Genomic DNA, 16,080 nt, shown 5'->3' with positions numbered 1-16,080 from the left:
CATGTATATATTAGTAAAAGAATGTGCATACCAGTAAAGGATGGAGGGATGTAGGAAGGCTCACCTCACTGGAATAGATGGCGAAGCACTGCTCGGCCGACTGCTGCATTCTTCATCAGCTCAGTATCCAGGCAGTAGTGCCTGGTGAAGGTGTGCGGGGACTTCCAGGTCGCCGCTCTGCAGATGTCCAATACCGGCACTCCAGCGAACAGCGCCGCAGACATGGCTCTTGTCGAATGAGCTTTGACTCGTGAGTCCAGAGGCCGTCCGGCCTTGTCGTGACAAAAGGTGATCGCAGAAGAAATCCACCTTGAAATACTCTGTTTTGTCAGGGGCATGCCTTTCCGTGGTCTACTAAAGGCAATAAAGAGTTGGGATGACTTTCGGAAGTGTTGTGTCTTGTCGATGTAGAATTTAAGACATCTCTTCAGATCTAGCGAATGCAGTGTTCTCTCGGCTGCAGTGGTAGGATTTGGGAAGAATGATCTAAGCACCACCGGTTCGTTAAGGTGGAAGTCCGAGGGGACTTTTGAAATGAACCGAGGGTTAGTCCGGAGAATGACTCGGTCTTCCCTGAATTGCATAAAGGGATCTTGGATGGAGAGAGCCTGCAACTCACTGACCCTTCTGGCAAGGGCCGTTTTCCAGGAGAGGAATTTGATCTCCGCCTTATGGATGGGTTCGAAGGGATGCTTCATTAACTGAAGAAGTACCACATTGAGGTGCCACGATGGAGAAATTGGTCTTGGTCGTGGAAAGGACATGAATAGGCCTTTGAGGAATTGTTTTATAAGTCTGTCCGCCCACAGGGATGGGCCCGTAGCAGTCCTTGTGAATCTGGAAATCGCCTTTGATGGATGCATGTGCAAGGCCTGATTGCGCAAGATGCAATAAGTATGGCAGCAGCTGCTGTGGAGTGGTGTGGAAGGGGTGCAAGCCATTAGCCACACACCAGGAACAGAATCGCTTCCATTTTAGTGAGTAGGTTTTATTAGTGCGGTCAGCTCTAGCTTTCGCAAGGACGTCTCTGCATTCCTGCGGGATGTTCAGGTGGCTGAATTCGCGGTATTCAGGAGCCAGGCTGACAACTTCAGAGAGCTCAGATTCGGGTGGAGAACCTGCCCTTGGGACATCGTGAGCAGGGCTGGAAAATGCTGCAGGCGAAGAGGAGGCCGGGCAGAGAGGCGATGAAGTTCCGTGAACCAGTGCTGCCTCGGCCAGGATGGAGCAATTAGGATCAGAGTGCAGGGCTCTGACTTCATTTTCCTGAGAACCCTGGGTATCAGTGGGAATGGCGGAAAGGCGTACGCAAATACGTTGCGCCATGTGATGGAAAATGCATTCCCGAGGGTTGAGTGGTGATGCCTGCTTGCGAAGCGTGGGCATTTGGCGTTCTCTCTGGTGGCAAAGAGGTCTATTCGCGGGGTTCCCCACTCCGCGAAGATATGCTCCAGCACCTCCGAGTCTAGTTCCCATTCGTGGGAAGGAGACCTCGCTCTGCTCAGGGCGTCCGCCAAGACATTGTCCTTGGCCGGGACGTACTCCGCTTTCAACGTTATTCCATGTTCCAGAAGCCAGTTCCAAACTCTTTGCGATTCTCGAGATAGCGAGAGCGCTCGCGTCCCCCCCTGTTTGTTCAGGTAGTGCATCGTCATGGTGTTGTCCGTCCTGACGAGCACTGGGGAGTTTCGAATGCGTGGTAGGAACGCTTGGAGAGCCAGGAAGACCGCTCTTAACTCCAGCAGATTGATATGGAGCTTGGTTTCCTGTGTCGTCCACTTGCCGTTGATCTGGAGTTCTTGGAGTACCGCTCCCCACCCTTCCAGGGATGCATCCGTTGTTATTACATGTGGTTCTGCTGGGAGCAGGAACGGTAGTCCCTGTGACAAATGTCTGAGCGATCTCCACCACTGTAAGTGGTCGACCATGGTTCGAGTGACGCGTATGCGGTCCTCGAAAGATCCCGTAGCTTGTGTCCATTGCTTTGTTAGTTCCTCTTGGAGAGGGCGCATTTTGAGGCGGCAGTGGGGAATGAGCATTATGCATGAAGACATCATGCCGAGGAGGGACTTGAAGGTGCGGACCGGTAGAGTCTTCCGTGAAGCCACTGACTTGGCCAGGGAGATGAGTTTGACCTTTCTCTCCTGAGAGGGGAAAGCTCTGACGCGTTCCGTGTCCAGAGTCGCTCCAAGGAACGTGATGACTTTGGCGGGTTCCAGTGCCGACTTCTCGCGGTTGAGGGTCAAGCCTAGTCGATGGAAAATATCCAGACAGGCGCTGAAGGATGAGGCTGCGGCGGTCGCGGATGGTGCTTTTACCAGCCAGTCGTCCAGGTATGGGAACACCTGGTGGCCCTGTTGATGGAGGAAGGCTGCCACAGGGGAGAGGCATTTGGTAAATATCCGTGGGGCAGATTTGAGGCCGAATGTAAGGACACGAAATTGGTAGTGTTGTCCTGCTACCGCAAACCTGAGGTACTTCCTGTGCCCTTTGACGGTAGGAATGTGGTAGTAGGCGTCCTGAAGGTCTAAGGACGTCATGTAGTCCCCTTCCTCCAGGAGACCCAGGATTTCCTGTAGAGTTACCATACGGAACGATTGTTTCTTTAGGAACACGTTGAGTGCCCTGAGGTCTAGGATTGGCCGCCACTTTTTTCCTTTTTTGTGAATTAGGAAGAAATGAGAGTAGAAACCTTTCCCCCGTGGGCCTGTGGAACTCTCTCTATCGCCCCCTTTTTTAACATGGAAGCTATTTCCTGAAGAAGCAACCGTAGGTGCCTGTGGGATTGTTTGTAAGGTGGTGTCGTTGGGGGAATTGAGACAAATTCTAGGGAATGTCCAAACTGAATGAGTTGGAGAACCCACCGATCCGTTGTTATTTTTTGCCAATTTTTTCAGGAAGTATGTTAGTTTTCCTCCAAGTTGTAAAGAATGCAATGGTGGATGGGCTGGCCATAGAAACGAGTCATTGGCAGTTGCCAGCAGGTCGTTTTTGGGTTTTTCCTCTGTAGTTCGACTTGCCGTAGGAAGTCTGGCGCCCCTGTTGGTTTTGCCGCTGTTGGAATTGTGGTTTGCTTTGGGAGTACGAATAGGAAGACCTATTCTGGTAGGAACCCCTATATGAAGGTTGTCCTCTTCCTCTGTTGCCACGAAAGGACTGGGTCCGGAATTGCAGAGTTCCAAGAGCCTTGGCAGTGTCCGTGTCCTTTTTAATAGTGGTGAGGGCCCGTCAATTTGTTCACCAAAGAGGTGCTGGCCATCATAAGGCATATCGAGGATTCTTGTTTGCACTTCCTGGCGGAAGGAGGTGGCCTTGAGCCAACCCTGTCGTCTTATTACGGCAGCACCTGCCAGCTGCCGGAAACCAGTCATGGCGACGTCAATCGTGCAGTCGATGAGTTCGGAAGCAGATATTTGGCCTTCTAAGAGGAGCGAATGAGCCTCCTCTCTGAGATCTTCTGGCAGATTAGAAAGATAGGGTGCAATGTCTGCCCAGAGTTGAAGATTGTAACGGCCCAGAAGTGCAATTGAATGCGCCACTTTCACCGTCATGGCCAAAGTGGTAGAGAAGCGTTTACCAACCGCATCCAGTTTTCTGCCTTCCTTGTCAGGTGGCGTCGACAGAGGCGATGCTGGATTACGCGAGTTTTTCTGTGCCGCTTGAGTGACTACAGAATCTGCCTTGGGGTGACCTATGAGGCATGCTGGCGCCGATGATGTTGCCTTGTATTTTTTATCTAGTCTGGGCACTACCACTTGTATAGAAGCTGGTGTGTGCATGAGCTGTTTGCCTTGTTTCCAGATAAAGTCAATGATTGGGATTGACCTTGTCGACTTTAGTGAAATCGTAAAGGAAGCATTCAGTCTCCTGCATTTCCATAGACATATGGAATCTTTTGGCAGCCCGCTCTATGAGATTGTGGAATCCACCGATGTCTGCAGCTGGTGATTCCGAAGACTGTGGTTCTGGAGAGGCCGGAGAATGTGCCACATAGTCCTGGTCTGCACCCTCTTCTTGTTCTCTCTCCTCTTCATCAGATGAGAGAATGTCTTGAATTGGTTCCTGTACTTTCTCAAGTACCAGTGGAGGTGGTTTATGGCGAGACGAAGGAGCTGGCACCTGTGCAGATGGAAGTGTAGGTGTAGTGGGTTTCTCCGGAAACCTTTCTTTGTAATCCTTTATTAGGAATTGGAGATCCGAGACGATGGATGCTGGGAGACCCACCATTGGTGTAACCTGTGTCTGGATTTGAGTGTGGACTGATTGCTCTACATGGTCCTCCTCCTCCGGCTCCTCGTCTGTGGTTTGACACTTAAGCACCAAGTCTGATGGACTAGTTGCTTGTGTATATGAATCTTCATCTGACTCCTCACCTTGTAATAGGCAGGCTGGAGGTAGTTGTTGCACCTTACTGGGCGACGTCAGGACTGGCGTAATTGGCTTTTTTGTGATTTTGACTGTGACATGGCTTACTTGAGGTGGAAAGGCATCCATGGCATGCGATAAAAGTGCAGACTCTTTCCATGGCCCTGCGGTCGTCGACGGTGCCGTGTTAGGCACCTTCGCCGACGGTGTCTCTGTAGACGGAGTCTTCATCGACGCCGTCTTCGCCGACGGCAATTTCTCCACCGTCGACGGTTTTCCGGTCGTCGACGGTATGCTCCTCGTCGACGAGATAGGCTTCGTCGACGGTGTGGTTTTCGTCGACGGCGTCGTCGTTGATGTCTTCGACGGCGATCTCGTCGTCGACGGTAATATCGTCGTCGATGGAGTGACTGGGATGGTCGACGGCGTAGGTCTACTCGCCGACGATGAAGGCGTCATCCTCGTCGTCGAGGAGGTAGCCGACGATGCAGTCGTCGTCTACACTGTCGTCGTCGACGTCGAGACAGTCTTTTGCGCTGAATAAACCATTGACGCCGTCGTCGGGACCAGCGGCTGCTTCCTGGTGACAGGAAGTTCCTTGCCAGACACTGAGGTCTTGCCCTCTGAGGACTTTTTGGAAGTCTTCATAGGAGGGGTGTCTGAGGGGCTAGGTGAAGTAACCATTGGCCTCTTCAAGGAAAAATGTGAAGTTCCAGAAACACTCTCACCTTCCGACACCAAGTCATCTGTCTTGGTCTTGAGTCTGTTGAGCCAGAGTAGTAGGCGTCCTTCTCGGTCCTTGAGGGTCTTGTTCGAGAAGGTCCTACATATCTTGCAGTCCTTGGCTTGATGTTGAGGGTAAAGACAATATAAACAAGTTTCATGTTTATCCTCTACATGAAGTCTTTTCTTGCTGCAGGAGGAACAGGCCCTAAAGAGAACTCTTTTCTAGCTATCAGACATAATTATATAAGTTGAATAAAGTCTTTTTGAAGAAAGAAGTAGATTCCTGAGGAGAACTCAGGTGGAGACTCCCTAGCACAACGTGCGGTAGAAAATCTGAGAGACTTGGGCTCCTGACAGGAAGGTTCTAGAAGGAGGTAGTAGCTGATTGGTTGGTTCTCTTTATTTTGGTCCTTTTTACAAAAGGACTCAGATAGGCCACCAAGGTGGGACCCTTGGGCCTGCACTGTTTGGTCCTTCCTACAAAAGGACGTGGATATGTCACTAAGGTGAGATCCTTAGGCCTATTCTTTTCTATGTATGTCTGTAGGACATTACTTTTTTATATACCGGAGGCTCCCGTCTCGACGACGGGGAATGATTCAGGCATGTGAATCTATGAAAGACACCCAAATACTGGATAAAAATGTATTTTGTATAATGTATATGCTGTTACTATTTATATGTTTTTGAAATACAACTGCATTGTCATAAAAAATCTTTGGTGTCAGCAGCCTTTTCTCTCCAACATCCCCCATAACCCTTATACTATAATTGCTATTATGCTTTACTGTTACCATACTAAGTAAATATATTACCCCACTGGAACCGCTGTTTCCTATATAAAGTACGCACCCTGGTTCTATAGTGAGTAGGGTTCACTTGTGCTTCCCTTCTGAAAGAAGAGAAAAGCAGGAGTGAAAGAATAGCAAGCAGCAGGCGGGATTACACTCCCTATAGTAATTACAGCAGGTCTTGCAGGCAGCGCATGGGCGCTACTTAGGCTAGACCTAAAAATGGTGTGTGCTCCCACTACGTGGTTCACAGAGCCCAAAACAACTCTAGTGCCACATTCCTCAGGAACAAATTATGCATTTACCATGCCACACTTTACACCTTTTGCGCTAGGCTTTTCCTTCAATTAATTCTGTGTTCCACAGATCAAAAAATCTTGCATGGGTGGCTGCGTCTTTTCTTCGTTTCCTAATGACGTTTTGAAACTCCAATCCCTGTGTGGCTCCACTTAATAACAAATAGCAAGACCTAGCTTTTTCAGTAGCTCCTTTCACCCACTTTTGCTATCTTTATCACCTTAGTGGTATGTGCCATAATATACAAACAGTGGGAACAATTGTTTTCAATGAAATTCAGTAAAACCCTTTCACAAATCTTCGATCAATTCACTGAGAGTGGGCAAACAGATCTCTATATGCAGCACCTGCTAAATGAAATTAATTGGAAATTTCAAATGGAATAATAGTTGCTTGCAGCCAGCGTGATTTCTCGTGGTCACAACAATGCCAGATTCAATTAGCAAGGATTCATTGCCAGAGCTTAGCGCTGGGTTGTTAACGCATGTGTAAGAATAACAGGAGGGGACCCATAAACCACGTTGGGATGGGTGTATACTGTAGATTAGAACAATTCCCAACTGGTATCATTCAAAAGACAATTTCAAAGGTGTATGCAATATGCATTACATAAATGAACAGAAAGGAGTCTCTGCGTTTTTTTTGGAAAAAGGGTATTATTCACCACTTTGAGAGCAAGGCGGGTCTATTACATGGTAATACAGTTAAGCAGCACTGTACAGATCAAATCATGTGACAACCCGGTGGCACTTGGTGAAAAAGTGATATATGCACAGATATATACAGTGGGTGATGGTGATAGTGCAAGTGCTGGGGTAAAACAGCGTGGTCGGCGCGTTGTGACAATTTGTGAAATAATATAGGTAGTGGCTCCAAAGATCAAGTTGTAATCACTTAAAACATGAATAGGTAAATTTTCCAGGAGTACAAAACATAATAGGCGCCATAAAATTTAAGCTGTGTGGTCGACGGCGTTTCGATCCCCGTCAGTCGGGATCGTCATCAGGACAGGGTTGTCGATGAAAACAGTGCTGTGGGGGAAAGGAGGGCGGGTAATTAGGGTGGCAGGGAGGAGAGCGCAAGGTAAGAGGGTGATGGAGGGCGCGACTGCATTTGCCTAAAGCGTAGGAGGAAAAGGCGGGAGGACGGCCAATAGCTGGAAAAGCCAATTCAGGAGACAAATGGCTGTGGATAAGGAAAAATCCTGGGGGTGGAAGTTAGGGCGCAATGGGTCCAGACGTGGAATTAGGGCAGCGGCGTGCGGGTAAAAGCGACTGCAGTAAATGAGGAAGCGCGGGGGCGCGAGATATTAATGACCGACAAAGGGGAGACAATAAAGGGAATGGCACAGTTACAGGGAGGGTATGAAAGGCGCAATGGCACAGTTACAAGAGAGCACAAAGGACTGGGGCACTTACATGGACACCCAAGGCAGGAGTCGCATGGGTGGCAGGGATACGGGTGTTCAGTTGTAGGTCCAAAGCTGCGGAGAAGAGAGATTAAATTAAGGACTAGAAACAGGGTCGGGCACTAGGGGTAACATCGTCCCGTACGACAACCAGTGATTACCTGATCGCCAATTTGGAAGGCTCAGTTCAGCGGGACCAAGCAGCGTCTGTTAATGAAGGAAAGTAGAGTGGGGGTCAGGTATTGACAGGGTACAGTTGGCTGTCAAAATCAAAACGTGATCGCACCAGAATTGCGCGTTTAAAACATACCTGAGTAAATCCAGGCGGAGGGGGCGATGAGGACTATCGCAAGGGACTGAGGCTCGCAGTGAATGCAGGAGCTCCGCGCGGCTGGGTGGCAGCGACTGGGATAATGGAAACCAAAAAGGGGGTGGAGTCAGCACGGCGCGCAGGAGGGGGCGGGACAAGGGGTGTGTCTGTCGGTTGCGGTGGCAACGACGGCAAACAGGAAGGGTAGTGATGGGAACAGGGACGCGTTCGTTAATCAGCAACGCTGGAGAATGAAACGAAGAAAGGTTCAACACTGGTCATGGTGGAATGCGAGGGAACAGAGTCAGTAAAAAGAGAGGAAGGCAACGGGCATAGGAACGTGTACAGCTACAGTTATTGGTACAATAGGGCTGAACCATCTACTGTTGTGGACGATAAACACAATAATTACAATTAAAGGGCCACAGTCTAAACGTTCCTTCAAATAGCAGCGCACAACCATAGAGTGTTAGTAAGGGGAACACAATAATTACACAAATTAAGGTTTACCCCAGCACTTGCACTATCACCATCACCCACTGTATATATCTGTGCATATATCACTTTTTCACCAAGTGCCACCGGGTTGTCACATGATTTGATCTGTACAGTGCTGCTTAACTGTATTACCATGTAATAGACCCGCCTTGCTCTCAAAGTGGTGAATAATACCCTTTTTTTTAAAAAAACGGAGAGACTCCTTTCTGTTCATTTATGTAATGCATATTGCATACACCTTTGAAATTGTCTTTTGAATGATACCAGTTGGGAATTGTTCTAATCTATGGGTTGTTAACGCAGGCATCCTGGAACAATCAATTGATGAGAATGAAGATACCTAATATGGCACAAATTCAGAGTATACATTTTCACAACAGCTTAACTTACCAATAAAAAAGGAAACGAGTGTCAAAAAAAGGATGTTCTGTTCAGATAGGAAGTAGATGTTGCAAACTCTGAAGTAATAAATAATTTAAATAAAATAAACGGTGCGTGACAAGAAAACAGTTATCCTAGCTTACAAAAAAGTGAACTATGCGATTGCTCACAAAAGGGTTTGAAGTCATTTATACCATTAAATGCTACCTCCAAATTCCAAAGTCAGCTAGAATGCAGATTATTACCAGATATAATACCTAGGTACATAAGTCAACAATTGCAATTCAAATAAACAAAAAGATTCTGAACTATTTTGCAACGTTTCACATGGTTAAATCCGTTTAAGCAGATGATCACCTACTTTATCATGTTCAATGTTGCCAGCAATTTCTTTAACACCAGGATACAATTCAACACCATTCTCGTCCTTAATATCTGTATAGCCTGCTCAAGAGGAAGGGAAGGGGAAAATGCATTTATTTTTAAAATGAAAGAAGTAAATAAATGTAAAAGACAGCTTTAAACATTTCAATAGTTCACTAATGATAAATTGCTTACAACCACAAACAGTTTTGATTTACAAAATTCACATCAAAGTATGTAAGCTTTTTATTTTTATTTAACAGCAATACCTTTTCAGAGCAATGTTCTGGAACATGTAGGAAAGTGAATATAGCAATAACTATAATAGTAGCATATGAACAAAAAGAGGTGCCTTACACATGACCAAGTATATAAGCTACTTTATTTTGCCTCAAAATGAAAAGTAATACATTTATTTAAAAAAAGATAGGATACACAGCATAAATTTCCCAGCAACAACTGAAATTAACTTCTGCTGATAATGAGCACCCCAAGATACTGTTCACTTATGGTCACAAAAGGCCCAATTCAGTAAGATTATTCTCTTAGACGTGTGTCCCCCTAGTCACAACCGGGGTGCAAATTCTTCCTGAATGTCCTAGAATAAAGCACTCACATAGAAAAACTTTTGGAATTTGGACTTAAAGGTTTGACGAGTACTAACCAGGTGTAAAGGCAAGTGGTGGCCACCAAAAGATCAATTTTACACCTACTAATGCTTATGAATATGCTGGTTCAAATGTGTTCATTATTATTATTTATTTATTTTCATTTCAAAGAATTTTATTATTATGAAAAAGCAAATGAAGATACACAATACAATACAAGTGTCAGTGATACAATTGATATAGGATAAAACAATCAAAATATAGTAGGCAAGCATGCGTTGTAAAAGAGACATCTGTAACAAAGGTAGCCCGCCAGAATCAGATAAATAAATTAAGTATGGTAAAAACAATTAATATATATCAGAAACAAGAATCAAGAGTATCACCATCAGTTAGAGTACCCAAGGAAAAGAAAGGAAGGGAAAGAAGAGAGAAGAAAGAAGAAAAGAGAGAAAAGAAGAAAGAGAAAGAGAAAAAGCAAGAAAAGAAAGAGAAATGTGTTCATTATTATTAAACATAACAAGCAGTGTATGATCATCCGCAGTAGCTCGGAAACAAAAATCTCTATTATACAGTTTTAAAGGAGAGCACTGAACACCAATTAGTAATGCTAAATGTTATACATTTTTTAAAAACCAAATTAATGGAGGAAGAGGTATAGTAGAGAAACAAAAGGCAGGCAAAACAGGACGCTTATCTACCCCATACACTCACACCAGAAGAACAAGTTACTTACCTTCGGTAACGCTTTTTCTGGTAGATACAGTATCTGCCTGTGGATTCCTCACCTTGTGAATATCCCCTTGCGTCAGCAACATTCGGAAATTCTTTTTGTAGCTTCGCGCCGACGTGGACGACGTCACAGAGGCACGGCATCGCACGCGACTCCGATGACATCACCGACACCATAATAGGCCCACGCCGGCGTGATGACGTCAGTCCCGCCCTTTTTCCGTGCCTTCGAGGCACACGGACGTACCGACAATAGTAGATATGTACACAGTATACAATAGTCAAGATAACACGCACAGTGTAAAGACAATGCAGTAATTCAAGAAGAATAACATATATACATTAAAACATTGCCATTATCTAAGTTATAGAAGAGTGGACAACGGGGAGGCGGGTGGGCATGTGAGGAATCCACAGGCAGATACTGTATCTACCAGAAAAAGTGTTACCGAAGGTAAGTAACTTGTTCTACTGATAGATACATCTGCCAGTGGATTCCTCACCTTGTGAATAGAGTCCCACAGCAGTCCCCACTCCAGGAGGAGGGTGTCCACTCTCCTATACCAGAACATCTTGAAGGACAGAGCGCGCAAAATGGCCGTCCCTCCTCATCTCGCTATCTAAGCAGTAATGCTTTGCAAAAGTGTGGCGGGAGGCCCATGTCGCTGCTCTACAAATGTCCTCTACAGGAACACCTCTAGACAAAGCAGATGTTGATGACTTTGCTCTAGTAGAATGAGCCCTTATACCCTCTGGAGGTTCCTTACCAGCTAGGGCGTAGCAGATCTTGATGCATAGAATGATCCATCTTGAGAGTGTGCGCTTGTGCACAGCTCGTCCTTTCTTGCAGCCAGCAAATCCCACAAAGAGCTGGTCATCCACTCGATAGTCTTTAGTTCTATCAAGGTAAAAGCTCACCGCCCTCTTAGGGTCCAGACGGTGAAGACGCTCCTCCTCCTTAGAAGGGTGAGGGGGAGGATAGAAAGTAGGTAGGGTAATGGACTGTCCTAAATAGAAAGGAGTAATCAACTTAGGCAGAAAAGCAGCCCTGGTCCTAAGAACCATTTGTTCAGCATGAATGGTCAAGAATGGGGGCTTTGAACTAAGAGCTTGAAGTTCACTTACCCTCCTTGCCGAGGTAAATGCGACTAGAAAAACAGTCTTAAAAGACAAGTCTCAAAGGACACCTGTGTAAAGGCTCAAAAGGAGAACCCATTAAATATGTAAGGACTAGGTTCAAGTCCCATTGAGGCACAATAAAGGGAGTAGGAGGAAACTTATTAGTTAAACCCTTTAAAAATCTCAGTACAACGGGAGATTTAAACAAACATGGTTGACCCGGTAAACAGATAAAAGCTGATAAATAAATAACCTTTTACCGTAGTTACAGCAAAACCCTGCTGTGCCAATGAAAGTGCAAACTGAAGTATTTCTGACAACCGAGCTAACAAAGGATCAACAGAATTCTCTCCACACCAGGATACAAATTTAGACCACCTATACGAATAGATGCACTTGGTGGAGTCATGCCTAGCTGATAAAATGACATCCACCACATCAGGTGGGGGAGAGAAAAGGAATTCAGGTTGCCCCGTTCAATCTCCAGGCATAAAGGTGTAATGTCTGGAGGTGGGGGTGTAGAACCTGCCCCTCCATCTGAGAGAGGAGGTCTGCCCTGAGAGGGAGACGGAGCGGCGGGCACAAGGAGAGGTGGAGAAGATCTGTGTACCACACCCTTCTTGACCAATCTGGGGCGATCAATATGACTTTGTCCCGGTCTTGGCGAATCTTCCTCAGAACCCGAGGAATCAAAGGTATGGGAGGAAACGCACAAAGGAGTTGTGAATCCCAACTCAACTGAAACGCGTCCCCCAAGGATCCCTGCATCGGAAACTGGAGACTGTAGAATGACGGGCAGTGAGCATTCTCGTGAGTGGCGAACAGGTCCACCCGAGGAGTTACCCACATCCGAAAGATGTGACGAACTACCTCTGGATGAAGCCTCCACTCGTGGTCGGAGGAGATCTGCCGACTGAGACTGCACGCACGTTCAGAACTCCGGCCAGATGATTTGCCGTCAGACAAATCTGATGGTCCTGAACCCAGGACCAGAGACGCAGAGCATCTCTGCAAAGACACTGCGACCCTACTCCTCCCTGTTGACATACCACATCGCGGTGGTGTTGTCAGTCAGGACCTGAACCGACCGCCCGCGAAGGGAAGGGAGGAAGGCCTTGAGTGCCAAACGTATCGCCCGCAATTCCAGAAGGTTGATATGAAGCAACCTTTCCTCTGGAGACCAAAGACCCTTGACCTCCAGATCCCCCAGATGAGCACCCCACCCTAGAGTGGATGCATCCGATATCACTGTGGCCACAGCTGGAGGCAGTTGAAAGGGATTCCCTTAAGACAGGTTGCCTTCCACTCCCCCATCAAGTCAGATCCGCTGCAGCTTCTCTGGAGATCCTCACAGACTCCCTGAGATCTCCATTGTGTTGATACCACTGCCTGCGGAGGCACCACTGGAGCACCCTCATGTGCCAGCGTGCATGGTTGACCAACAGAATGCAGGAAGCCATCAGACCGAGCAGACGAAGGACCTTCAAGACTGGAAAGACCACTCCATTGAAAAATAAAGGAATCAACTCCTGTATGTCGCGAATCCTTTGAGTTGGAGGGAATGCACGACACACAGTTGTGTCCAGTACTGCACCTATGAACAGGTTGCGCTGGGAGGGCACCAGGTGAGATTTGGGTACAATTATCGAAAAACCCAACCTGTGTAACAACTGAGTTGTCTCTTGTAGATGATGGAGCACTATCTCTGGAGACTCTGCTTTGATCAGCCAGTCGTCCAGATAATGGAATACCGGAAACCCTGACCTTCTGAGATGTGCAGCCACCACAGCCATCACCTTGGTGAAGACTCGAGGCGCAGTAGTAAGACCAAACGGAAGTACGGCAAACTGGTAGTGTTGCGACCCCACCGTAAAACTGAGATACTTCCTTTGCGACTTCAGGATTGGGATGTGAAAATACGCATCCTGCAAGTCGATCGACACCATCCAGTCTTCTTCCAGCAGCGCTTGAAGAACCTGCACAAGGGTGAGCATCTTGAACTTCTCCTGCTTCAGGTAAAGGTTCTAGATCCTGAGATCCAGGATTGGACGAAGCCTGCCATCCTTCTTGGGGATCAAGAAATACCGGGAGTAGCACCCCTGACCCCTTTCCTGCTCTGGAACCACCTCTATCGCACCCTTTTTGAACAGTACCTGTACCTCTTCCTGAAGAAGCAACAGATGGTCCTCCGAGCAAAAACCCTGGCAAGGAGGGTAATTGGTTGGGAATTCCCAAAAGGGAAGAGCATAACCTATCTCTACGAGATTGAGAACCCAAAGATCTGATGTAACCGATTCCCAATCCCGTAGAAAATAAGTAAGCCGACCCCCTACAGGACCCACATGATCCGGAATGGCGGATCTAGGGCTGCTTTGCTGTTGTAGGTGGGGGGTGGGTATTAGAGGAGGAAGTAGAGGAGGAGGAGGCTTGACGTCCACGTGGACGACCCCTTTGTCTACCCCTGTAGGACTTGTACAAAGTATTTTGTTGCTGTTGCTGCTGTTGGTTCTGCTTATAGGTACGAAAAGTAGACCTTTCAAAACCCTTGTACTTCTTGGTGAAAGAGCCTCTAGTCTGCAGACCCAAAGATCTTGCTGTCGCTCTGCTATCTTTAAACCTTTTTCAAGGCAGCATCAGCTTTCTTCCTGAAAAGGCCTGTGCCATCAAAAGGCAAATCCATCAGAGCAGCCTGAACATCAGCTGAAAACTCGGAAGTTTTTAACCAAGCAGCTCTTCTAGTGGCAATCGAAGACCCCATGATCCTAGCCACTGAATCCGCTGTGTCCATACCACTTTGTATGACCTGACGAGCTGCAGCCTGTGTGTCAGATACCACTTAACTAAAGTTCTTCCTATCCTCCTCAGGAAGCTTAGATGTTAAATGCTTCACTGTGTCCATCAAAGCATGAACATATCTACCTAGCAGACAAGTAGCATTCGTGGATTTAAGGGCCATACTACTTGACGAAAACACCTTTTTCGCATTTTGATCTTGCTTTTTAGAGTCTATCTCCAGGAACTGGGGAAAAGCACCTGCCGATTTCTTTGAGCAAGCAGCCTGGACCACCAAGCTCTCTGGCAGAGGATGAATAGACAAGAATTCAGGATCTCCAGGTGCCACCCTATAGCGTCCAGCAACTGACTTTGACACCGCCGGAGCAGTAAGAGGCCTCTTCCAGACTTCCAATATAGATTCAGTTAGAGCCTCAGTAAATGGTAGAGTTGGCTCAACCACAGAGGACGGAGAATGGAGAACCTCCGTAAGGATGTTAGACTTATACTCCACAGATGGTAAAGTCAAATTTAAGAGTTCTGCAGCTTTCCTAATCACCACATGGTAAGGAGCCACATCCTTAGAAGGAGCGTCAGATACAGCGGGCAACTCCCATTCCGGTGAAAGTTACAAACCACTTGGATCCTGCAACTCTTCAAAGTAATCCTCGTGATCCTGAAGTTCGCCTTCTTCAACCTCAGGTTCCTCATAATTCCTCTCTTCCACAAGGCGCAGCGCTCTACGCCTCGACCACTCTATCCGAATCGACGTCGTCTGATCCGGTAACGACTCAGACGGAGTCGGAGCCGGCATCAAATGAGGAGCTGGAGCCGCCTTCGAATGAGAAGCTGGAACCGGCGTCGAACCTCGATTTTGATCCCGAGGTCGCTCCGGAGCCGGCGACGCCATGTGTGGAGTCGATGACCTCGATGGAGCCGAGCTATGCCACGGTGGAATCGGCGCCGGCATAAACGGCAAGAAAGGCGCCGGAGCATAAGCTTGAGGCATGCCCAGATTAAATGACCATGAACCCATGGGACCAGCCGGTGCACCAAAGGGGTACATTGCTCTCGCATATACGCCATACATGGCGTTAAGAAAATGCGAAGGGTCCTGACCTGGACCAGGAAACTGAGGGTACGAACCCACTGGTTGCCCCTGAAGAGGCTGTACCGGATTCGACTCCTCCTGTTCCACTTGTTCCTCGGGTTGGTGTACTGGAGTCGCCGAATCCTGAGGAGCCTCAACTTCCTCTTCGTCATGCACCGAAGACTGGTACGGCTCCGGAGACTGATTCGACTCCGGATTCGGTGTTGGAAACAGAGACTGCAAAGGCGAGGCCTCACCTTCAGGCTTACGAGCCGAAGAGGGAGATGTCGTGCCCTTATGATGTCTTCGAGAAGATGACTTTTTTTTCAAGTCCGACTCCTCTTATGCTTCTTCTTCGAGGAACTCTAAGCATGCCCCGAAGCCGACCTCGAAGCCGACTCCTACCTCGATCGTCTTGATCTTGACCTCAAAGTCCTCTTGGTATCCTTACCCTTAATTTTGGCAAGAAGGAGTTTCGCCTCTCGTTCTCGAAGAGCCTTAGGGTTCATCTTCGAACAGGAACGACATCCCTTGACATCGTGATCCGAGCCCAGACACCACAAACAGTCACCATGAGGATCAGTAATGGACATCATCCTGGCACACGAGTCGCATGGCTT

The 16,080-nt window shown here is 47.4% G+C and overlaps 1 protein-coding gene across 2 annotated transcripts in view; it reads right to left on the bottom strand.

The window, feature by feature from the left end:
- The window catches only part of KIAA0232 (KIAA0232 ortholog), a 397,277-nt gene that overhangs the window by 26,121 nt on the left and 355,076 nt on the right, over positions 1–16,080 (bottom strand). For both annotated transcript variants that reach the window (XM_078678507.1, XM_078678506.1), the window contains exon 8: positions 9,138–9,220. In XM_078678507.1, the coding sequence (XP_078534633.1) occupies positions 9,138–9,220 (83 nt within the window). The remainder of the gene's footprint in view (positions 1–9,137; positions 9,221–16,080) is intronic.

Source organism: Lissotriton helveticus, chromosome 2_2 (assembly GCF_964261635.1).
Source record: "Lissotriton helveticus chromosome 2_2, aLisHel1.1, whole genome shotgun sequence".
NCBI classification, from domain to species: Eukaryota; Metazoa; Chordata; class Amphibia; order Caudata; family Salamandridae; genus Lissotriton; species Lissotriton helveticus.
This window is presented reverse-complemented; position numbering and strand designations above follow the sequence as displayed.